This window comes from Ornithorhynchus anatinus, chromosome 4 (assembly GCF_004115215.2).
Source record: "Ornithorhynchus anatinus isolate Pmale09 chromosome 4, mOrnAna1.pri.v4, whole genome shotgun sequence".
NCBI classification, from domain to species: domain Eukaryota; kingdom Metazoa; phylum Chordata; class Mammalia; order Monotremata; family Ornithorhynchidae; genus Ornithorhynchus; species Ornithorhynchus anatinus.
Window position 1 is genome coordinate 44825355 of NC_041731.1, and position 26364 is coordinate 44851718.

Below are 26364 nucleotides of genomic sequence, written 5' to 3' on the forward strand. Positions count from 1 at the left end.
AATTGCTCTAGCACAGAATCACAATAGTTTGCTCTAAAATTATCATTCTGGTATTTAAGTGCTTTCTATGTGCTACGCACTATACTAAGCACTGGAGTGCATACAAGTAAATCGGGTTGGACACAGTTCCCGTCCTACATGGGGCTCACAGTCTTAATTGCCATTTTACAGATGAGAAACTGAGGCACAGAGAAATGAAATGACTTGCCCAAGGTCACACTACAGAGAAGTGGCAGAGCCAGTATTAGAACCAACAACCTTCTGAATCCCAGGCCTGTGCTCTATCCACTATGCCATGCTACTTCAAAATCTTCAAAACCTTACCAGGTATCAGGGTGACTGGTCGGCACATAACAGGGTCAGTCTTTCTTCCATTTAAAGTTGGGGCTGTAGTAGAGCCCTTTTCCAACCTTCAATCAATCAATGATATGTATTGAGCACTTACTGTTTGTAGATCACTGTATTAAGCACTTGGGAGAGTTCAATACAACAGAGTTGGTAGATATGTTCCCTGCCCACAGTGAACTTACAGTCTAGAGAGACTCTTCTAAGAGTTTGAAAAAAACAAATGCTAGTGGCTCTCCAATAACATCAGCCGATCTTATAAGTGCTTTAGGATGCATGCTCTCAGAACCAGCTGAATCGAATACATCCAATGTTTTTCTGTTGTGGTTTTTTTTTTCCTAATAGCCTTTAACTGCTTTCCCCTTGCTCTAGTTTGCTTTCCAACTTTCCACTATTCACATCTGATATAAAAGTTTCCACTTGTCCAGTTCCATGTTGATCAGCTTACCCTGTTGATCAGGGGTGTGGGGGATGGGGAGGTTTAATATTTTCTTTGGTGGTCCAAAGACTGTGATTCCTGTGTTCACTCAATTCAATCGTATGCATTGAGTGCCTACTGTATGCAGATCACTGTATTAAGCACTTGGGAGAGTATGATGATAATAATAAATAGACACATGCCCTGCCTACAATGAGCTTACAGTTTAGAGGACAAGTTGTACAAGGGCTATATCTTGACATTACTATCTTATATCTACCCCAACACCTTGGACAGAGTTTGACACACATAAGAGGTGCTTGTTAAATACCAATTTATTTGTTAAATTGAATATTACCTTTGCTTTTCCTAGCATTGGTAATCGAATCATTCCAGAAGAAGAAAAAACTGTGCCCCATACCTCCTAATAGTAACAAAAAATAAGTTTTTGAGCAGTTATCTGCTTTTCCACTTTATCAGCCTTTTCGTATTTTAAAGAATGTTCCCCTCAGCTTAGAATAAGGAAGTCAGTACTGATTAGAGAATGAAACAGAAGCAAAATCCTAAATTTTATTCCCAGTCACAGAATTAATTTGCTGTGTGACTTTGGGCAAATCATTTACCCAGTCTGGGCCTCAGTTTCCCCTTTCTGAAGCTATCAATACCTGTATTGAAGGACCTGAAGGAGGCTTTTTAAAGAGGGGCAAATGAAATAAGAACCTGTAAAGCTCTTGGATCAGTTATTAAGATACTAAATACATATCAGTTCTATATATATTCCAACATCAGAGCATGACAACTTCACACAGGTATCATTTTCTTCAGTTTCACTGAGTCACACTACTGAAAGAGGGATAAAGGGAAACATATTAAAAAATAACAACTGAGGCTCTTTTTTATTCTCTTTAAAAATTTTAGGTGACAATTCTAAATTGTTTTCCCCAGAAAATTTGGAAGGCTATCTAATTTAGATAAGAGAGTGTTGATTTTTGAGTTAAGGGGTATCACAATACTTTTGAGTTAAGTTTCTACTGCATATACACAAACAGAGGTATACAGCTCCCTAAAGCTGTTTGTCCCCTATGCATCACTGCTCTGCCAGTTGGCAACCCCAAGCCAGGAAGCTGTCAATTCCAATTGAGTTTAGGCTATGTAGTCCTATTAAAGAAGTCTTGCTGGTTTAAGGGGCGTCCTCTGTTTCCAAAGCATGGGAAAAAAAGGCTCTGCTTTCCTTAGATTTGAGCTGGCAACTTTCACGGACTAGAGTTTTCAAGGAGCTATGAATGAGTTTAACAAAGGAGGTCTGTGGCTGGTTTCTGGCTGAAATCCATGTCAACAGTTTTTAAGGTCACAGGCCACACTAACTAACATTTATTCCCAGCAGACCCTGCTCTAAACACAAGCTGTAAGTAGTACAAATTTGGAATTTTTCTGTAATCCCTTGAGATATTCCTGATCCTTGCACATGTTTCTGCTCAATTAAAAACAATTCTCGCTTTGCACCACAAGAGAGGCCCTGCTCAGCGATCGAACTTCATCCTTTAGATAGATGAACAACAACAACAACAAAAACAAAAAAAAAAACCAAACCAGAACTGGAAATCAAAGGAATAAGAAGAGCAGGGAGTAAGAGAATTCAGGCTGGATTCCACCAAAAAGTTCAGTTAGGTCCACTGAGGGCTCAGTTTGTCCAAACATCAACAGGTTATGGTATTAACAAAACTAAAAAGGCTTGATTTGGTCTTATATGGATGACCGTTCAATTGTACCCAAATCAGACACAAATTTCTAAGAAAAATGGCCAATATAAAAAGCATAATTATTGTACTGTAAACTAGAAACTGGTGGCAGAAAATTACATTTCTGTGTGGCATAGTTTATGTCGCCCCAAAATGACTGATTATCTGAAAATATGTTTTCAAACCTGTCCAAAAGAATAAAAAGAATTCTTCCAAGGACAACTGCAGAAGTAGAGCCAACATCTACTCCTTTAGGTTAAAAATAAATAGGCCAACACTAAAAACCGAACAATTAGACAAATGAAAATGTGTTGATGCAGTAATAACAAGCAAAGGTTAAGTGGATTTAGAAACTGCAGTTCACAACATGCCACATGCAGTTGTAACTCTAAGCAAAAGGGATTGTGATTTTTTGATTCTGATGTACCTTGAAGAACTGCAATTAGTCTTTAAATTAATCTTGTAATAGGGGGTGTTGCCAGAAAGTTTGTCCCCAAGCCTGCCAAAGGGAAGAACCGACTACATAATCAACTGTCCATATAATTCTCTTTTTCCTTTGTTTTTTTCGCCATGACACCCTGGTGATATGATGACAAAGTGGGCAGGTGGGACTCAAAGGACATTTACAGGGTCCAGAGTCCTTTTCTCACTGGTTTGTCCATCACTGTTGGCAGCACTGTCTCTTTCCACAAGCTGTTAGGTGGCTCAAAAAGAGCCAAACAACCTGGGTGCCCCTGCTGTTTCCTAGCAGTTCAAGGTATCCTGAACTGTATCTCTGTAAAGACAAGAGAGATCACTAGGCACTGGCTCTTTAGCCACTTAACTTTCACCCTCCAGTGAAGATTGACTCAATGTTCTGGTTGCTTGTCTCTTCCCCATCGAGTCCTGCTTGTTCCTCTGCCACAATCTCTCTAGACATAACCTGGGTTTAAAGTTGGCTCTTAGAGAAAAGCCATTCAGGTTTAGGTGGATGGTTAGGCACAGGAGCTCTTTTACAGAAGCAAGATAGGAGAAATATCTGATAAACTGGAAAGCGAAAGAGAGTACAGAAGATAAAACAGCCTAGGGTGGGGGAAACCATGAATAGATGGATATAGATGAATAGATGAATGCTAATCAAATTTAAAACAAAATCATTACCTTTTTGTCAGAAAATGCATTGTTTTGAAAGTTTGATAAAGCCCATTCTCCACCTGCTGCAGGTGGGATTTTGAACAGACAGGAGTTGAATTAAAAATACTGATTTAATTGCCTTTCCTAAAATGGGATTCCTAAAAATACATTTACACACACAGTTCTCCAGCAACCCAAGGGTGATGCTCTTGATGAATACCTCATTAAGAAAAGTTCACATTATAGCACACATCCCTTGACTGACACCACTGATTCCACTAGCAGAAGCATTTCTTCCAACACTGAATCGCACTCAATTTACATAGATGTGGGTTGTTGGAAGAACATTCCCAAATTCCCTAACAGTGCTCTATCCAAAATGTTTAGTGAAAACATGCTTTATGGAAGACTGTAATATAATTAGAAGTATAAATGTGGACATACCAAACTTTCCTTAAGGTTATTTTTTACATTACAGGGTCTTTAATGTAGTTTAATTTGCTTTTTAAAACATCTTCCTGTTTTATCTAAAAGAATCCCAGAATGTGCAAACAGAAAGTAGTCACTTGCAGACACACAGGCAAGCAGCAAACTACAGTGTGCTGAATTTCACTCAACTGCTTTTTTCCAATGCACTTTTAACAAAGAAAAAATGTCAAGTTTTTAGAGCCAAGCATTTTTCACTGCATTTTGGGCTCATTACTGGTCATAGAGAGCTAGTTAAAATACTGGACTGAATAAATGAACAATAGAACAATTAACACCACATTCAAAACTCCACCCACTTTACTTCAAAGGCACTCTGAAATACAAGGAATTAAAAACCATAAATGATGCCTTTCAGAATTAATTTGGTGATAAATATTGCTTTGCATTACAGATTACAAAGATTTAAAATCTCCATTTGACTGCCTCAAACTTGTGAATCAAAAAAAGGACATAATTTACTCTTGGTTATTTAAAATCGCTGGCATTATTTACTTCTTTGAATAGGATAAACTCTTTCAAGCTTCATAAAACTATGCACACAAATTTTCCAAGATTTTCCACATCTTTTATACTCTTCAAAACAAGTTTTGGCTTAAAACTGAAAAGACAGAGATTTAATCTATAACAGGCAATATTAATGGAAGGTTTTTTGTCCATCTAATATCAATATCTACATTTAAGAACAATGTTCCTTTTTTCACCTTTCTTCTGTAATTTAGAAAGCAGTATATAAAAATACAAAGGATTACTCACTTGGAAGATGTAAGCATGAAAAATTAACAAAGTACCAAATAAGTTATTTGCTACTGTCCTAAGAATTGATGTTTTCAGGAGTTAATGACCATTTTTTTCTTTGTCAAATTCTGGAACGCTCTCAGAAGTCAAGATAAAAACTTACTGATTTTTTTTTAAATGTGCCCAAACTGTTAACTGCATAGCATAAGCAGGCTGCAAAAACTGCATTTTTTAAAAAAATACAACTCAGTTATCAACATTTTTTATTTTCCTAAACCAGAACTATTTCTTCCTTTACAAATTAGTCATACACGATCATCCCATTTGTGAGATTTCTTTCAATCCGAGAAGAAACCATGCTTAGTCTAGTTAACAGAAAGAAGGTGAGATGGACACAGATACATAACACTTTACTCCCTGAGGAAGCTGAACCTTAGAAGTTTGGTTCCAAAAGTTGATAGCAGAAAGTCAAGGAGGGAATATATAAACTAATTTCTTCTCTTACGTATTGATCTGGCTTTTGAAAATCAAGGTTGAGAAGAGATTGGTGATCCACAAATCAGCTACCTCAAGTGTTAGGGACAATGCCTATTTTTCTCCAGGCAATGAAAGCAAAACAAAATATTCTCATATAGGGCCAATCAAAAACAAAGTGGTTGCCCTTTAGCCCATTTGAAAAAGGCCTTATTGTCATCAATGACATTTACTGAGTGCTTACTATGTGCAGGGCACTGTGCTAAGCACTTGGAAGAGTGCAATACAAGAATTGACAGACATGCTCCCTGCCCAAAACAAGCTTACAGTCTACTATCTCCTTAGCTACAACTTTTCTCCAGTGTGTCAGATTCTACCCTCATTAATATGGCTTTGCCTTGGTCATTTTCATCCAGAATATTTAAAAAATCTTAAATGGTTTTCTCCTTGTGTTCTCCGCCAATGCAATCTTGCCTGTTTCCTCTGGGCTCATCCATATAATTCACTTTCCTCCTTTTCCACTCCCTTCTTGTCTCTCTCCTCCTTCCCCTTTCTCTTTTTTTTTTTTTGCTTTCCTTGTCTCTTGCTTCTAGCACTTACATTAGCTGTACTGGTTTGTAACTAGCCGACTTCTCTGGGCATCTATCTAGTGGCTCATGATCTCTAGCAAAATGCCTCTAGGAGTTCCAGGTGGAACTATGATCCTTTTCCCAGATTGGCATTTTCTCTCATTCTTACCCTGTAGGAATACTGTCTGATTGAATATACCGAATAGTTTCACAAAAGGAAATTGTCAGTGAAGGAACTTTTCAACTGACTCCTTATTCCCCTTGAACACACCTTCTAATATTTAAGATAAGGCCCTGCAAATTATAGAAAACCAGTCGACATATAGTGATTGCCCCAAGTTTAGAAGAAGCCATCAAGGCAGCCCAAGCCATGAGAAATGACAAAGCAACTGAACCTGATGGCATACTTGCTGAGCTCTTCAAGCATAAGGTAACATCCTGTTTAAATACTTACACAAAAGAGAGAAACCAGTTCTTGGCCCTGCAAACATCAAACATAATAATACAACAAATTTGTGCGCTGCAGGTGACACTGTGGATCCAACACTGTTTTTTCAGTCACAGTCACACCAATATAGAAAATTTCACCAGTCATGTCAGTGTGTGTGCACGTGTGTACACAATTCTGCATCACAACTCCATGTATAGTGGGGTCGAGTGAAAAATTAGGGAGTTGGATTAAGATCCTACTTTTGCCCCATCCTTCTATGTATCCTAGACAATGCAACAACCTCTCTGAGTCTCACGTTTTCCAAGAGGGAAAATAATTTGAGGATTAAATGAAATCACTGAGGTGAAAGTATTGGGAGTCCTAAGGAAAAAAGAGAGAGATCTAAAAAGATCATTTTATTTTGAGGGTCCTTTGCCAAGACTGGAACAAAAAGGAGAAGCCAGTCCTCCTGAAGCTCTGCTTTAGCCACTGTAGCTGAAAATGCGAGAGCAATGTTTGCCATGAACACTTGATATCAAGGTTCTGTGAATTAATATGAAATCCTATCAGTAAGCAAAGACTAGATGCTCAGTTTCCAAGACATTTTCACTAAATAGCTTGATCAGGGTACTGTAAGGGTTAGGATGAAGAGCTAAATTGCCTATGAAAAAAAAAGACCCTCTCCCTCATTCTTGGAATGCCTGTGATTCACAGTCTCAGAGATGAAAATCATAGGGGAATGGCTGATTCTCAAAGAGCCAACATCCAGAATCAAGTGTTCTTGGGAAGAACCTGATCTGAGCCAGTCTGCCTCCCTGTGACAAGCACCTGTATAAAAGAAATGACCCTCCGCTAACCCCTACACAGTTCTGGAGCACTCACTTGTATATCACCCTCCATTTGCATTTGTTTTTAAGGCAACTAGCCTCTTGATGATATGCTTCCTTGCCAGGATATTTGAAGAAAATGAGAGGAACAGGATTTCTTTTTCTTTCTTCTTTTTAAAAGCTAATTTAAACAGGAGTTCTTGTTACTGTTGCTAATAGAGGCCATCCTGAGCCCGCTCTGCTCCTGAGTAGGGGAGAAAAAGTGAAGTGCTCTAGGAACCACAAACAAGATTCTCTAGTTTGTTTCTTTAAGGAAAGGGCTACTCACTTCACTTCACTGAGGTTGGTGAACAGGTGCACTCATATGAAACCCCACCTCACTTTCAAATCAAGAAAATTTGGAAACGGCTCCTGAGCAGGAAAGGAGGGAGTGGCAGCCAGGGTACAGCTCCCAGATAATGACAGTAATAATAACTGTGCTATTTGCAAAGTGCTTACTATGTGCTAAGCACTGTTTTAAGCACTTGGGTAGATACAAGATTATCCAATTGGACACTAGTCCCTGTCCCAATTGGGGCTCACAGTCTAAGGGGAAGAGAAAACATGGGCTGAATCTCCATTTTACTTATGAGGCAACTGAGGCTCAGAGATGTTAAGTGACTTGCTCAAGGATACACATTAGAGAAGTGGTGGAACCCAAGTTCCCTGATTCCCAGGCCGAAGATCTTTCCAGAAGGCCACGCTGCTTCTCATATGCCAATCAATCAACAGTATTTTCTGAGTGCTACCGGGTGTTCAGAGAACTCCACAAAGCACTTGGGAGGGGACAACAGAATGAGTACTGAATATAATCCTTGCTCTCAAGGACCTACACTGCCAGACTGCTAATTTCCACCAAACGTAGGAAATTTACATCCCAGATAAATGCTATGAGTTGGAAATGGGCCAGGACCTAGCCATTTCTGGATTAACAGAATTTTCTAGGAAAGAAGACTTCTTTTCTGTGACAAACATTTCCAGGGTAGCTGAGGGGCTCTGTTCTAAGGGTCTAGGCACTGAATGTCCCTTGGCTGAGCAAACCTTCACGGTTCAAAAGGCCGAGGGCAAGCTTCTTTGGTTCTAAAAACAGTAGCAGGACACTAACAACAGCAGAGAACAGAGAAACCATGGCCGCAAATCGCAGAGGTTGCTTTATGGTGAAAGGGCATCTGTCTGCCTTTGGAAGCATTTGACACGATAGCTGGCTTTCTTCCCTTAAATCAATCAAAAAAGACACGACTTGTTGCCAATGTAAAAAATAGCAAACCAAATTCCACACTGAAGATGGTAGGGAAATTCCACTCTGTTAATAGTAAGAAAGGCAGGAGTCTCCTAAATACATTTAAGGTGCCAGGAAGAAAATAACCAATTTCTCCCACAAGGGTCCCTGACTTTGATGCCCAAACTGCCCTCGGCATTAGACCAGGCTTGTTCTTGCAGCAAGAGCCCTCTTGCAAGGCAATCATAAAACACTTAAAAGGAGGACAGGGGATTCCACCCATTTCTGCACTATCTCAGGGAAATCTTCTTTCAAGGTAGAGCTGGAAGGTGACCCTACTCTTCCCCTTTCATTACCTCTCCCCCTTCTAATAAAAAGGATCCATCACATATATTTGCAAAAGGGATTCTACAGCAGCACCTGCCTGAGGAAAACATACCCTCTGTTTTTTTTCTTCCTCTTGTTTTACACACCTGACCTAGATAGCATAGAAAGACATGGTTTTTTTTTCCAAGAAACAATGTGGCCCAGTGGAAAAATCAAGGGCCTAGAAGGGCCTTGAGAAGCAGCTTGGCTCAGTGGAAAGAGTACGGGCTTTGGAGTCAGGGCTCATGAGTTCAAATCCCAGCTCTGCCACTTGTCAGCTGTGTGACTGTGGGCAAGTCACTTAACTTCTCTGTGCCTCAGTTCCCTCATCTGTAAAATGGGGATTAAGACTGTGAGCCCCACATGGGACAACCTGATTCCCCTGTGTCTACCCCAGCGCTTAGAACAGTGCTCGGCACATAGTAAGCGCTTAACAAATACCAACATTATTATTATTATTATTAAGTCAGAGGAACTGGGTTCAAATCTCAGCTCTGCTGTTTACCTGCTCTGTTTCCTTGGCAAGTCACTTAATTTCTCTGTGCCTCAGTTCACCCATCTGCAAAATGAGGAATCAATACCTGTACTCCCTCCTACTTAGATGGTAAGCTCCATATTCAACATGAATATCTTCTACCTACCCCAGTGCTCACTAGAGTGCTTGGTCCTTGGTAAGCGATTAAATACCACAATTATTATTTATTTGGGGCAGGGTGAGGGGAAAAGGAAACAACTTTCAAGAGGGATGGACAAAGGGGTTATTTATCCTTTTGGGTAAGGATAAAAATTCCCTATGTTTATGGTCACATATTAATGTGATACATTGGAGATTGAACAGGATGGTGTGCTTGGTCACAAAGAACTCATTAAAACAAAGTCTGCTTGCAAAAGACTCACTCCCTTTCTGCTAAATACTTTGAATGTCAAAGTGTGTAAATTTAAACTTAAGACCTTCCACCAACTCAGATTTCTACTCAGTTTCAATAACTTTGTTGGCCTAGGAAGGTAGACAACTGTTGCCAAAGTCAATATATCACATATCTGCATCTAGGGAGAGATTTCATTAAGAAGTAGTAAAAATGTCAGTAACTGAAGCACTGATTTGTGAAGTCCAATCTAAGTCACATTATCAAGCACAAAGCAGTCAACCAGTGAAAAGCGAGGCAGCAATGCCTTCCAACAATGATCAGGAGTTTGGTGGGACAGTCGCCGCTGCAAGCTCATCTTCATACTCAGAGATACTTCCAAAATTCCTTTCTCATACACTCCCTCTGTTCCATCTCCCTGATGGGTTACTGGTTTGCCCAATTTAAAAACATTAAAAAATAACGCTTTGGTGACGTTTACAAAAAACCGTTGCTAACAACTGAAAAGAAAGCTTTCCAGAAGAATAGGTCCACATTTTGATCTACAATTTCAACAGCCTTCTACTTTATTTGCTGCGCCAACTGATCCCCTAGTAAGCCCGGTGTGGGCAAGGGATTCTCTTTGTTGCTGAATTGTACTTTCCAAGTGCTTAGTACAGTGCTCTGCACACAATAAGTGCTCAATAAATACGACTGAATGAATGAATAAATGAATAAAGCTATCGGGGTAAACTTTTCCAGGAATCAAAAGGGTTTGCTAATGTTATAAACAGGAAAAATAACTATAGTAATTCAGAAAAATGTCCCAATAGAATGGAATTTGCAAGTATTTCCATCTTTTTATTACAAATGGCCAGTAACCCCACTAGTGATGGTTATATTGCTTGGAGCACTTGACCTCCCTCTGCTGGCTCAAAAGCAGTAGTTCCTGGCAAATAATATGCTTTGATGCAACTGAACCTTCAAACTCAGTCAATAGCATTTATTGAGCACCTACTGTGTTTTAGAGCACTGTACTAAACACTTGGGAAAGTAAAAAAGAATTCATAGGCATTGGCAGAATTATAAGAGTGCCTTATAAACCATATTCAGTTGAGGGATCAGCCATTCTAGAGTGTTTACTGTACATCATAGAGCAAAATATTGATTAATTTGCCAGATAAATCTTAGCCAACAATATTTAGAAGAACTAAATTGTCTTTCCATCTTCCTTAGTATTTTGATCGTTTTGTTCATGCTGATCATATCGATGGATCAGCTCAGTGGAAAGAGCATGGGCTTTGGAGTCAGGGCTCATGAGTTCGAATCCCAGCTCTGCCACTTGTCGGCTGTGTGACTGTGGGCAAGTCACTTAACTTCTCTGTGCCTCAGTTCCCTCATCTGTAAAATGGGGATTAAGACTGTGAGCCCCACGTGGGACAACCTAATTCCCCTATGTCTACCCCAGCGCTTAGAACAGTGCTCGGCACATAGTAAGCGCTTAACAAATACCAACACTTTTACTCTCATTTTAAATCTCTACCAACACTTCCAAAAAGTTATTTGAACCTGAATCTCTCACCAAAGGGCTCTCCTCCTGAAATATGAATAAATTGGCTAATTATGAAAATCTGTTAAAACTGAATGTTAAAAGGTGCGCATGCTCATCCCTGTAGGTATAGTTTCTACATAGCTGCCTTCTGAACACTGGCCATCTCCTGATGACATCTGAAGAAAAAAATTAATGTTTTCTACATTTTCAATGAAGATCAGCAACCTTTCACACAATCAATGGTATTTATTGAGTGCTTACAATGTAAAGAGCACTGTACTAAGTGCTAGGGAGAGTAAGATATAACAGAGTTGAAAGACACATTCCCTGCCCACAGAAGAAATTCAAGAACAACAGAGACTCAGTCAATTCTTCTTCCCAACTCCAGAGAAAACATGTTGGATCTAATAAGCCCAATAGCCACCTGAATTACATTTTTTTTAAAAAAATCTACCTAGCACAGCAGTAGTGCTTCCTTTCAACCAGTAAAATTTCAACATCATCATCATCATCATGATCAATGGTATTTATTGAGGACTTAATGTGTACTAAGCACTTGGGAGAGTATGGAGTTGGTAGACACACTGATTCATGCAATAGTATTTATTGAGCACTTACTCTGTGCAGAGCCCTGTACTAAGCACAGTGCTCCGCACATAGTAAGCGCTCAATAAATACTATTGAATGAATGAATGAAAATACAATTTGGCAAGAGAGAGAGAGACGATCCTTGCCCAATGACAGGCTCACGGTCTAATCAGGGGAGATAGACAGCAGAACAAAACAGAACAAAACAAAAACAAGACAACATTATCATGATAAATAGAATCAAGGGGATGTACACCTCATTAACAAAATAAATAGGGTAATAAATAATATATACAAATGAGCACAGTGCTGAGGGGAGGGGAGGGGAGGGAGAGGGGTAGAGTGTGGGGAGGGGATGGGAGGAGGGAGGAGCAGAGGGAAAGGGGGCTCAGCTGAGGGGAGATGAAGGGGGAAGGGGGAGGAGCAGAGGGTGGAGGGGGAGCAGAGGGAAAAAGGGGAAGAGAGTTAGTTTGGCGGACGTGAGGAGGGAGGGCATTCCAGACAATCCCCTACCCACAATGAGATATTAATATAAACAATATAATTTACAATATATAATTTATAGATCTGTACATAAGTGCTGTGGGGTTGAGGCTGGGGCAAATATCAATTGCCCAAAGGTCACAGACCCAAGTACATAAACAATGCAGAAGGGAGAGGTGGTCATGCTACAGTTTCCTGGAATGAGATATAAGCACACTCTTCTCCACAACTAATATAACTGGCAAGGTTTATTGGTGAGTACATGAACCAATCTTTCCCTCTGTGTTTGCCACAATCTATTATCACATTAAATTAAATTCTTCTGATCAATTGAAAAGCAGCAAAGGAAAGCAAATTACAATATGCATGTAGGAGAAGACGGTAGATTATCAATTTTGAGAAAAACCTTTCCTTACTTTGTTTTGTTAACTTCAGGTAAACGCTTCTAAGGATTAGGTGGGCATGCAGCATCCCAATTAGAGCACAAAATTATCCTTCACAGAGAAGATTCTGTTGCACCCCCACCCACTGTAGCTGCAGAGAAACTCAGATGCCCATCCGGCGCAAGCACACAGCCCAGGTTCAATTCTCATAACATCCTCACGCTTGGGTCTTGGCTCTGCTAGGTGACTGGGGAGGAGTACCATTTGTCCCTCAACCCCCAACCACTGGTAAAGTTCTTAAACTGCGGCCAGCCCTCCCCCAGACAGGTGCTTCCTGGAAAGGGCCTCTTACACTGCACATTTCTGGGGGCACAGGGTAATGGTGACGATAATAGTAGTAGCATTTATTGAGCGCTTAGGGCCATGGTAGGGATGCACGTATTTAAAAAGTCTGTTCCAAAGACTATTTTAACTGTCAAACTCTAGCACTCCAAATGCCCAGAACCTTTAGGCAGGCATTCAAAGACTCTTTCCCTTCCCCTATGAGGCCAGCCAGTACAGGGCCGGGGAGGGAGAAGAAGAATAAAAGGTGCAGGAGTGTGGTTGGTGTGCCAGAGAAACATTGCCTTCCTGGAGCTCTCAGGGAGTCTGGCCTTTCATTTCTTAGGCCCAAATCCAGGTCCCTGGAACAGGCTTTTCTCAAGAGCGCCTCCCCACACTCTTAGCCTGTCTTGTGCCGATTCACATTAGCAGAAAGAGACAGGAGACAGGCCCTCCGACACCTATTTAACAGAAGCAGACGGAGAGTGGAGTGTGTGGGATACCTTTATATCCCCCTTAGGAGGCTCCCAGCGGGAACCCACAAAGCCAGCAACTCTAAAATCTGATTTCCACACATCCTTCCCCTCCCAAAACACACTCTTACTCTTCCTGGCAGAAAGAAATAAAAAATTAAGTAAGCCTAGCTCTGGAGTACATGCAGGCCGCCAGCGATCCTGAGTTCTTCTGCAAGGACTCCAGCCCCCTCCCACTCAATATAAAGCACATTTTCTTCAAGCCCTAAATGAAGGGCCCTAGCCAAGTAAGATTGCAGGGGTGAGCTTTCTAACCACATAAACTCCGAAGAGGACAAGATGAGCATCTGCAAGATATTCTTAGCTACATGCACATGATTTATTAATAAACTTGCATATACAAATGTCCAAGAAAAGTCCTAACAGGATAATTTCTGACAGCTCAAGATAATGGCAAAAAGCCATGCAGTGCCTGACATCCACATACTGCTGAAGCATTGATTTCCTTCCCACCAGAAAAAAATGGAATACAAATAAATAAATAAAATTATCTCTTTAGAAATGAAAAGTGCAGGAATATTTTGAAATTCTTCTCTCAAAGTGCAGTGACTCCCAGGGAACAGATAGGAAAATGAGGCAAACAGCTGGAAAATTTAATTACAGAGTAACAAAGTAGACCCTGACACTGTTTTCTAGAGCTAGCCAATAGCGAGATCCCATTCTGCCTTACCTTAAGATACAGAAGCAGCTCTTAGCCCCGGAAGATAAGCGACAAAATCCGAATCTCTGTTTGCTGTCAATGTCAGTGAGTACAAAAGTGAAGTTCTGGCCAACTTGGCTAACGGCAAGGCTGGGAAGAAAGAGAACAAAGGGAAAATGAATGTGCAACTCATTCAGTGATTAAAGTATCTAATCAAACTCAAGTCATTGAACCTGTTACATTTCCTTTCTCAGTGGGACAGTCTTTAGAAATTAGCTTTGACGTTGACATATTTAAAGAGAGTGGGCTGAGAACTGGGAAGGACAGCCACATCATCAGCCTGGTGCCCAAAAATCTATCACAGGGGGCTGTTCTCAAGAAGGAATTAATTTGATATTTAATATCCAGGGCTTGGGCCGTGGACAAGGGCATTCTGGCACAGGGGAGGAAGGCATAATATAGGTGGCATTTGCTCTCTGTAAACCATGATTTCTTGTAGGTATTCTGGATCCAAGTGCACTATAAATGATCTCGGCTAAAAGACTGTTTCATTCCCCAGTTGAAAGCAAGGCTATAGAAAAGTGTCCTGCTAGCAACAGTATGTTTTATTACATTTAAACAAAGATATAAACACCTCATAGTTAAGGCAAAAATCTTTTTTTTTTTGCTGGCTTCTGAAGTAAAAGCATATTACTAGTAAATTTGATCTAAATATTGCCTGAATTTTTGTCAATAGAGTAAATATGAGAAATGTAGATTTAAATCTAAAATGCACACAGAATTTAAAATATGGTCTGGATTCTTTTTATAAACTCCCAATGTTTCAAACTGTGATAAACAGAAATGTGCCTACTGAAAAAGTTTGTTTCAGAATTTAGTATGGGTTTTCGAAGCTATTTCCAAGCTATTCTGAGTAAAATGAAACCACTATGAAATTTACAGAAAAACATACTTTAAATCAATTTGCTGGCATAGCAAAATTATTAGGGAGTAATATCTAGTGCTTTTCAGCTTTATATAGTCATTCCATGAATTAACTTACATGATTATGGGAAAATGGGATTTGGCTGTTGAATTAATCTGAAGACAAAACCTCATAATACTGCGCTCAGTTTTGAGTCAGATTTCAAAACCCATATTCTTCTTTTTGAAAGGTTCTTTTAAAAACTGCATAGGAGGTGGTCTTCAAATGGAAACCATGATTAAAGGGGGCTTTAAAGAAGGTCTGGCCAGGATGAAGGTCAAAGGACAGGCTCTGGCCATATTTAAGGAGAAAAATCCCACTTATTGTAACCTGAAATGAAGGTTAAGAAACAATTTAGAAGATCTGTATTCTCCCCATTTTCACCGGGAAGAGAAACCAAAAAAGGTGGCTATTTAAAAGCAACTTGGTAATAAAACAGGTGTAAGTAATGCTATCCTCCACCCTGCACAAGCCAGAAGAACAAACACATTTCTATAAAAATTATAGAGCTGTCAAGGGGACACCAAACGCTACCTTCTATGGCTGTTATGTTTTATCTATAAAGCTTGGATGCAGTGTTACTATGGTGATTTAATACTATGTTTTAAAGGGGGATTATATGATTAATTTTAACAAGGTTGAGAGCTGAGGATGTGTGAGAAATGAGATTCTAGCTCACATAATTAAAATGATTGGGGAGGAACACCAGCTTTACTTTGGGGAATAGCGGTCCTGTATACTAAAATATTTAGAGCAACAAGTTGGGAAAGTTCTAAAATATTTTCAGACTTTTCAAGATTCTACTTAGTCATCACTGCTCTGCACACAGTAAATGCTCAATAAATGCAACTGAATATATATGCCTCATGGTGACTTCTTTAAAACTCAAGGTTTGGTTTCACTAGAGTAATTTTACAAATGAATAGCCCCTGAACAGCAGCCGACAAAGCAATGAATATAAAAGGACACCCTCAACATCAAAATGGCTACCCAATCCTCAAACCTGATGTGTGAATTTTAAGATTCAAAGAAAGACCCACCCAATGTTGGGACGGTTCCAATAGGGAAGGCTTTGCCCAACTGGCAGTTCCTTTATTAAAGGAAAAAAAATAAGACAATGATGCTAGTATATAATTCCTTGGGAGTTTGAGAATAAAAAGGGGACAAATGCAAATCCTAGAGGGAAAGCTATGAAAAGAGAGTATTCATATAGAGGCTCAAAGAAATGCTTTATTTGGCTACTTCTACCTTGGGGGACAGTGTAGACAATGTTGATCTTGGTCCTTTTTTCTATTAAAATCTTCCTTTAGGTGACCAAGACTGGTCCTCACACTTCTGGACTGTAAGCTCATCGCCAGACTGCAAACTCATTATGAGCAGGGAATGTGTCTGTTTACTGCTATACTGTACTCTCCGAAGCGCTTAGTACAGTGCTTTGCACATAATAAGCACTCAATAAATACGACTGAACTATTGAACTAGGATTCAAATGTAGATGATATTCGGGAATGACAATCTTACAATTATACAATGCAGAGTTGGGGGGAGTACAATTCAATTAAATTCTGGGCCAAATACCATTATAATTTAAAACTGTATTCTTAAATCAATTTTCAGTATTCACAGGTTCTCTCCCTTGAAATGATTAGAAAAATCTGTATTTTGAAGGTAGAAAGAGGCTTAGAAGCTTTTGCAACTCAGAAGACTGAAAAGCAGCATGGCCTAGTAGAAAGAGCCCTGGCCTGGAAGTTAGAGAACCTGGGCTCTAATCCTGGCTCCATCACTTGTCTGCTGTGTGACCAAGGGGAAGTCACTTCACTTCTCTGTGCCTCAGTTACCTCATCTGGAAAATGGGGATTAAGACTGTGAGCCTAACGGGGGACACAGAGTGTGTCCAACCTGATTAGCTTCTATCTACCACAGCACTTACTATGGGGGCTGGTACACAGTAAAAACATTTTTAAAAAATGTGGAATTTCCTCAAAATCTACTTTTATGGAGAGCAGTTAAATTTCTTATATGAATGTATCCTTGACTTCTGCATTCGGGATTCACCGACAGTCCCATCAGCTCTCTTGAAGAACAGAAACCTCCAGAGACTTCTAGACTCAGTTCACAGGTTTCTTTTGCAAACATCATGAGTAGGTGGGAAATTTACAAAGGTACATTATCAAATTGGGCTATGCCTCCCTCCAAGCCAAAGTTAACATATTAATAGCATCTGCAAGAGGAGGCTTTTGAAATCACTCTACTTTGCTCTTGTTCTTTATGGAGAACGTGAGAGAAAGAAAATTCAAACTCCACACCAGTTGCCAAAATGAGAATCACTAGTGCCTCCTCCTGAAGCATTTCTTTTGATTTCAAAGTAGCTTTCCTCTAAGGATGGAAGAGAATGGCTGGGTTGTGCAAGAGTCAGAGTGTGATACAGAAGATTTTAGAAGATTTTAAGCCATCTTCCCTTCACACTTCTTAGATGAACATTTCTCTCTCAAGGGCTGTCACCATAGAATAAACTAATCTCATTTCCCCTTCAAGTTTCATTGCCCTTCCTAACACTATCCTGATACTTCTGTCTGCTCCTCACACCAACAAACTTCTCTTCAAAGCCCTGGTGGCCTGGAACACCCTCCCTCCTCAAATCTGACAATTTCTCCTCCTTCAAAGCCTTATTGAAGGCACATCTCCTCCAAGAAGCCTTCCTTGACTAAGCCCTCCTTTCCTCTTTTCCCACTCCCTTCTGTGTCACCCTGATTTACTCACTTTATTCATCTCCCCTCCCAACCCCACAACACTTATGTATATAACTGTAATTTATTTATATTAATGTCTGTCTCCCCCTGCAAGATTGTAGGCTCACTGTGGACAGGAAATGTGTCTGTTTATTGTTCTATTGTACTCTCAAAAGCACTTAGTACAGTGCTCTGCACATAGTAAGCACTCAATAAATATGACTGAATGAATGAGTGTCTCTGCTGCTCTAAGTTCATACTCACGAATACGCAATACCCGGTACCTCATTCTAATGAAGTGGCAGTACACAAACTGGACAGAGGGACTCCTTAATGGATGCCCCAGGTGGGTACACATTAATCCTCTTCACACAAGCACATGTTCTGTGACCTTGTCCAAAGGGAACGAGGTTGGAGGTGGTAGATAGGGAAGGGAAGAGAATTTAATTCAAACAATGGTATTTACCGAGTGTTTAGTATGTGCAGAGCAGCATATTAAGCACATGGGAGAGTATAATAAAGTTGGTAGACGTGTTCCCTGCTCACAACGAGCTTAGGGTCTAGAGGGAGAAACAGAAACTAATATAGATACATAATTTATAATATAAAATTTAAAGCTAGGTACATAAGTATGGTGGGGCTGAAGGTGAAGTGAATACCAAATGTCCAAAGATCACAGATCCTAGGGCATGATATGAAAGGATGGGTCAGAAGTGAAGGTAGAGGGAATGGATTTTGAGAGGACATGAGAAATATTTTCTTGAGATACTGCAGGGAATACATGGAGAGTTGAAGATGGTGGGGGTGGGGAGTGGAGAGAAGCAGGGGAGATTTTACAGAGATCACGCCTGATGTTTTCTATTTTGTTAATATGTGGCCAAGTCATTAAGGGAAAGAAATGGTAGGGAAGGAGGGACAGGAAGCTTGAGAAGGGAAATAAATGTCTGGTGGCGGCAATGGGTATGGAAGTGAATAAGGAAGGAGAAGTATTGTTGTCAGGTAGTGGTTTGAAATCGGCAAAGGTACCAGGAAGCAAGGGAGCTGAGTTCAGTGGAGAGGGTGGTGTTGAGTTAGTTTGGGTTCGGAGACCAAATGGAGCTTGATGGCTAGAATACTGGTGGGTGGTAAAAGACCTGAGGTCTCTATGGGGGAACAGAACAGATTTGCAGAGGGTGAGCATAAGGAAAAGAGAGCAAGTGAGAAGGTAATTCCTCTGATACAGGAATTTCAGAGTTGGTGAAGGTAGAGACTGAATGATGGCTAGAGATTATGAGATCAAGTGTGTGCCCAAGCTGATGAGTATGTGAGGTGGGGTGGAGCGGGAGGTCATTGGAGTTGACCAGTCATTCCACTGCACAGGCCCAAGGAATTCTGGAATTGAGAGTGATACAATCTCCAACTGCATTTAAGTCGAGAGAGAATAGTTCCCAATGATCTTGGAAACTAAATGGAATTTTTATGCTGCCTGCCAAGAAATAGTTTTCTCTTAGTGGAAAGAGCACAAGCTTAGGAGTCAGAGGCCATGGGTTCTAATCCCGGATCTGCGACTTGTCAGTTGTGTGACCTTGGGCAAGTCACTTCACTTCTCTGTGCCTCAGTTACCTCATCTGTAAAATGGGGATGAAGACTGTGAGCTCCATGTGGGACAACTTGAGTGCCTTGTATCAAGCTGATTACCTTTTACCTATCCCAGTCCTTAGAACAGTGCTTAGCACATAGTAAGCATTTAAATACCAAAAAAAAAAAATCTACATGGACAAGAGTGAGAGACTCAAAGTAGCCAGGTTGGCCACCTATGCCCAGCAGAAGTCAGTACCCTCAGTAGCAATGAAGGGAAGAAAATACAGACAGGGTAGGTGAATGCTGACTGAAGGAGAGAGAAGGAAGTGGATGCAAGAGGCTAGGTGGCCAGCCCAGGACGCTAATATCCAGCAAACTACATCTAGCACAAACCCATTGGGAAACTAGGGAACCTGGTCCTGTTGAAGGTGATGAGTGAAGGTGAACAATTTCTAACTTGTTGCAGTTATTACCAGACTCTCTTTCCATGGTGATAACACTGGATTTTCTGGATGCTAGAGTTTTATATGAATGCCCAAGGTAGATGCATATTTTGATATCACTCTTTTTAAGTGTTTTCAATGGGGAGATATAGACAATGTCTATATATAGACAAATGCAGATGTCATTAAATATCTAAATAGAGAAGCAGTGTGGCTTAGTGGAAACAACACAAGCTTGGGAGCCAGAGGTCATGGGTTCGAATCCTGGCTCTGCCACTTGTCAGCTGTGTGACTGTGGGCATGTCACTTCACTTCTCTGGGCCTCATTTCCCTCAACTGTAAAATGGGGATTAACACTGTGAGCCTCATGTGGGACAATCTGATTACCCTGTATCTACCCCAGCGCTTAGAACAGTTAGCGCTTAACAAATACCAACATTATTATTACCCTGGTGCTTAGAACAGTGCTTGGCACATAGTAAGCACTTAAATACCATTATTATTATATGTGTCGATATACATATATATGTGGATATATGTATACACACACACACACACACACACACCCTTCATTTTTAAAGAGGTCAATACTGAAAGTGATAGCTTGCACATACTTGCAAATGGCTGAAAAGACCTATGGGCCACTGACATTCCTACCTGTGCTGTGGCATGTGCATATACTTTCTTGCTGGGCCAGTGTTGCTTGCCAGTGTTTGTCCAATACTGGACCACACTATTTCTCCTCTCTTTCTTTCAGGGATGGTGTCCAAGGATGGTAGGTAGGGCTGAGGTAACAGAAGTTCAAACCCTTTGGATTTATATAGAGTCTTTGCACTGAAAGTTCAGGTATTACTCTGATTATTTTTTGCTAGGTCCCAGTTAAGGCACAGTATTTGAAAGCAGCACAGGTAGCGAAATGCTAGAATTAAAAGTGGTTTTCACAATGCCTGCCCTGAGACTGGAAATGCCAGGACGCTGTTCTCCTATTCCTTGAAGTAGAAAAAGGAAGCACTAAGGCAGACTAAACTGCCTTTCTTCAGAATGCAGTCACCTAGGGCATTACTTGGATCCTGTGGTGTTCATTCTCCATGCCACAAAATATCATAACCCAAACCAGAGCTCTTTCCTAGCCTGTAATCTCAGGCAAGGAAGGGATGAGAAGGCAAATTATACTGACAATACTTAATAAAAATTAAAAATTAAATTAGAGGTTGTGTGTTGACTGAAAAGGAATTTAGTTATTGGAACCTAGTCATCATTAAATTATATAAAAACTGGTGCTAGAACCACTAGAAATCAATGCTTGTGTTCCTCACAAGATTCCAAAAATAACTTTTATTGCTTCAAGAATAAAGCTCCATTATCACCCACAGGTGTAAGAGATTACAATGAAATATAAAGCCATTGTCCCTAGGCAGGGTTAAAACGGCTGATGGTGGAGAAATTTAGCCCCCAAATCTTGTATGGGGAGGACAGGGGAACTCCCACCCAAACAGAGTAATTTGAGGGGAAACATTTTAGGAGTAAAATATTTTCTTGATAGGAAAAGAGGGAACATATGGGAGGTATTGGAAATAAATGTTTTACAACTATCATTTTGGACCTATCCTTTTATTCTTTCTTCTTAGGAGCTCAACCATGATGTATTTTCTATTTATTTCATTTACTTAATCTCTCACTTGTTCAAAATTAATGCTAAGGGAAAACACAAACATACATAAGTGAAAGAGCATTTATTACAAGTCACAGTAGATCCTCATCAATTATCTTTCTTTGTAAACACCCCAAAACATTTAAAATATTTCACCTCCATTAGTTCCTATGTATATGCCCTTTCTATGATTTTAATATATGTTTTATAAATGATTGGATGTGCAGATTTTATGCATCACTGATTCACGCATATAAATGTGAAGTTTGCATTAAACAAACAGACCCAACCCAAACGGTCTATTTGATTGGGGCTTTTTTGTTATTATTTGTTTTGAAGGAATGGGAAAAGGGGAAGAAATATCTTATTCAAAATTTGCCTGGATTTTGAGATGTCCAATTTTTCACTTAGATCCCAGAATGGAACATTATTCTGTAAAGGTCACCGGTGGTTTGATCAGCATATTATATAGAGAAATAGCTATTACCAGTGGTTGATAAGACCCCAAAAGAAGGGGAAATTCAGGGGTCTATCTTTGAAGCCAATCATTCTCTTGGCCATTACCTCCCAACTCTCCCTATACTTCTAGGCTAGGCAGAATAAACATGCATTCGATTATTTCAATTACGGCTCTTGTTCCTATGCTGGCCATACAGGCATAAAGTAGTCCAATCCCTGCCAAGTTGGAGCACTTGTAATTAAATTAGGAGATCCTATCCTATGGATGAGCACACTTAAAAACAGACTTAAAACACAATGTGCAAATTATGATGCAATCATAAAGTTGCTATAAAAAGACTGCCTCTGAAATCTAAATTTTAACAATGAAACATATGCTAAACAGTCTGTATCCTGATTCCTCTTCAGCAGGCCTAAAAATCACTTGAAAAATTGCTCAGAAGGAAAAAAAGAATGATTCAATGGCCACTAGATTTAAACATAAAATCCTAAAGATTCAGTTCTCCCTCAGTGATAAATTTAGGTGATCTCCCCGTTTTCATTAACGTGAGAAGTTTTTTTGTGATTTAAAGCTCCCAATCATGAATTGTTATAAAAATTTGGCCATTGATCAGTGATTTTTAAAAAACGGAAATAAAATTACTACATTAAAGAGAACTCTTCTGAGACGTGGGCACCTCCTTCTGAAACCGATTAATGTGGCCTAATAAAATCATAATAAAATCAGGCTTTTACTAATTTTGTAAATTTTCTAACATGAAATAGTTTGCACAAAATTGATTAATTTTCCCAAAAAGATATCCCAAATCACTTAAGAAAATGTTAACAAAGAGCAAGGCAGCTGAATATTCAGTATGACTTCATTGATCCAAAGATAATTCTCTAGTAAACATGGCTAAATGTTGTACAGTACCAACAAAGTCAAGCATTTAAGTAATCACACATATTGCAGACAGTACATAGAGTAACAGTGAATTAAACCATTCTTAATCATTGATTTTTTTCCAAATCAAATTTTTAAAGAGATTCAAAATGCATTTCAGTTTTGCCAATGCAGAGTTCTAACTTTTAAACTTTTTGATGGTGTCCATAAAATCTCCAGGAAAGGGGGATATTGCACTCCCTCCTGCACATGGGTGCTTTAAATCAAAGTTAAACAGACAGAACGTTAAGAATGGTATGGTTTTTATTTTCTGTAGCAGGTTTATTGACAAGTTTTTTCTTGTAAAGTTTGAAAATCTAACACTACCTGTCCACATAGAAGGGGAAACAAAACTTGGTCAAAGTCTGTAGAACTTCCTGTGGAGAGAAAAAGAGATAATTTATACATCTAATGGGACCAATAAATCTAACATTAACCACACCACACAATCTCGCGACTCTATCCTGAAGAAATGGGAGACAGATGAAGAAATATGGGCTTTATCAATTACACGGAAGGAGTACCAGGCAGTCAATCATGTGAAATAATAAACATGATCAAACTTCATTAAAAATGAAAAATTAATCAAGATTCACACATGGGCAAGCAGCAGGAGCCATGCAGCAAAGCTCCAAAGGGAGGGAGGAGGAGGTTGGGTTGTTGAGTGTTAACACCCCTCAAGGGACCATCTCCAGCCTGACCATATGGATCAGAGTGAATAACACCAAACCACATGGGCTTGGCCTGGCAGGACCACTGCTGTTGGCACAGCTTTTGCCTGTTACCTAGGAACAGAGGGGTCTGGGATTAGAAAACACTTCCCAACATCAATAGGACAGGCAAATAGCAAGAAAAGATAAAGCCAATAGAACTCATTAGAGCAGTTTTTCCCTTGAATACAGCCATCTCATCGTTTTACAGCTTAATATTGTGGTTTGTTTACTTTGTCGTCTTGTTGCAGCATCGGATCACACCCAGTTCAAATCCCAGCATCGTTTGTTAAATAGCACAGCTCTGCCTGGCCCTGCCTACCTGCTCGTAGTGCACTTAATTACCCACGGCAAGATATCACACCAAGGGTCTGAAAAATATATAGATGTGCAAACTAAACACGGACCCTTTGAAAGAAAGAGATTCAGTGGTGCACCCTTCTACAGGCTGTGCCTAATGGAGTCTACTCTTCCCAATGTAAGAAAACCCCTCACTTAGTCAATTGGATGGTAATGCCAGTTCCTTCCTTCTTTCCCCCTTTTTAAATCTTACTTGGTTGCTTTCTCATCTATTTTATCTACATACACTCTCTCTCCCCCCCTTATAAAGGTCACCGATAAATCATTTGCAACAAATAATGCTATGCAACTTGACTTTGGGGAATGATGGAATATTTACACTGCCCCAATTATAATCTTCTGAAGATATCTTAAAATTTCTAATACATTACAATTGCATTTCCTTCATATATTAATTTCCCCTCTCTCCATCTAACACCCTCAAACTTCAGGATGAAATGGGACCCTGACATAATTTCTGAATCCCTGAGAAGCTGGTTCAAGTTGAAACAAGACTACCCTAAGCAAACCCAAATCCATGTGATAAATTAAAGATCAGTTTACAAATGTAGCACTTTTCCAACCAATAATAATGAATTATCAATGCTAACTGAATTGATGCTTCTCGCTTCATTTATTTTTAAAACCAGGTCTATCATTCAAGAAAGAAACCACATCAATCTAATAACCTCCTCAATGAAGCAGAAAGCAGCATGCCTTTCCCCGCCAGACCAGGTTCCTCCTACATAATTCAATTGAGCATGTCCCATTCTTTAATAGAGTCTTGGGCTGGTACTGTGTACATAAGAACACTGTAAAGGGGGGAAATCAAACACCAGTTAATAAGAAATTGGATATAAATAGCTAAAGGTCATTTTTTCAAATGTCTTTCCAAGCCTTTTTATTTCCGTATGCTGTTTAATCATAAACTCTGCATAATTAATTTCATAGCATATATAAATTATTTTAAAACGTGGATCCTCAAAGTCTTCCTTTAAAGAGCAACAATAGAATATAAGTTAATGTCCAGTACATGAAAATGTATATGTTGGTAGCGGGACTAACCATTAAGTGTTAAAAAGAGGAATACTGTGTGAAACACTCAAAATCCTTAGAGTCATAAGGAAAAAATACCTTTCAACCAATATACTCACTGACCTAATGATTTACACATAAGAATCCCATGTTAATCATCTTTTCACCTCAAGTTCAAACCTGGTGCATAAAACATTTCTTAACTAAAACCACCTGAGTACAAACCTTTAAACACTTCACCAAAACTAGTCTGGACTCGGCAGGGAAAAGAACATTCGCGTATTTCCAATCCTTACCCATTCTGAAAAAAAAGTTACAAGTGACAAAGTTCTCTTCCTACTCGAGGTCAGAGTTTCACTGGTGTATGTCTCGAGGTTTTTCAAGAGAAAGAACCTCCCTGGCTACCAACAATGAATACAATGAATCTCTACAAAAAGTGAAAAGGCCCAACTAGATAATTTACCAGAATATAACAGACTGTCTTCAATCAATGGTATTTATTGAGTGCTTACTATGTGCAGAGCACTGTACTAAGCACTTGGGAGAGTTCAATACAAGAGAATTGGCAGAGTTCCCCGCCCACAACGAGTTTACAGTCTAGAGGGGCAGACTTTAATATAATTTACCAAATATAATAATAATAATAATAATAATAATAATAATGTTGGTATTTGTTAAGCGCTTACTATGTGCCAAGCACTGTTTAAAGATATATACCTTAGTGCTGTGGTGTTGAGGGTACGGCAAATATCAAATGTCCAAAGGTCTTCCATTGCCTCTAACAATAAGAAGCCTGGTACTTGTCCTTTCTACAATACAAGCCTTGCAAAAAACCAACGCTAGAACCCACACTAACATTCTATTCCAGATCAGAACCAGATCACATAACGCAATCACTCACTCCCCTTTCAGAAGTTCACTTGTACCTGAGGATTTCGAGGTGGAAGAAGAGTACCCGAACCATTGTCAAAGGGTATGCATTTTGGCAATAATAACAGAGCAAGATTTCCAATCTATTGTTAACCGGGCCCAAGAAGCCTGGATCTGTGCTAAACAAAACAAAAATGTAACTTGCTTCTGAGTTGGCATGAGGTGCCCATTAGACTACCAGATTAAATTTCAAAATGACATAGTTTTTCTGAAAATGAAATCAAGCATTTTCAATTAAATACTGAAGATTTCATGTTATTAAACTTGAGACAGCTAGTACTTTCAGAGAAAAATGGCATAATTACAGTATGAAAAACAAACAGTATCAAGGAACTAACTATGTCGGTTCATTTTAAATAAAAACACTGTTTGCTTTAGTTAGAAAACATTCTCCACAATCATCACCCAAAATGCCTTTCTTCAGAATTAGGGCCTCTGGGTAAACAAACTTATTCATGAATAGTGGGATTTATTGCCTTTTAGTGTCCCAATGCTGCCACAGCAGTCCTTGTTT

General features: G+C 39.5%; 1 protein-coding gene across 2 annotated transcripts in view; it reads right to left on the reverse strand.

Moving 5' to 3' along the window:
* The window catches only part of DENND1A (DENN domain containing 1A), a 493337-nt gene that overhangs the window by 333250 nt on the left and 133723 nt on the right, over positions 1–26364 (reverse strand). For both annotated transcript variants that reach the window (XM_029062896.2, XM_029062894.2), the window contains exons 4-5: positions 23164–23213; positions 14139–14258 (exon numbers count right to left, since the gene is read on the reverse strand). In XM_029062896.2, the coding sequence (XP_028918729.1) occupies positions 14139–14258; positions 23164–23213 (170 nt within the window). The remainder of the gene's footprint in view (positions 1–14138; positions 14259–23163; positions 23214–26364) is intronic.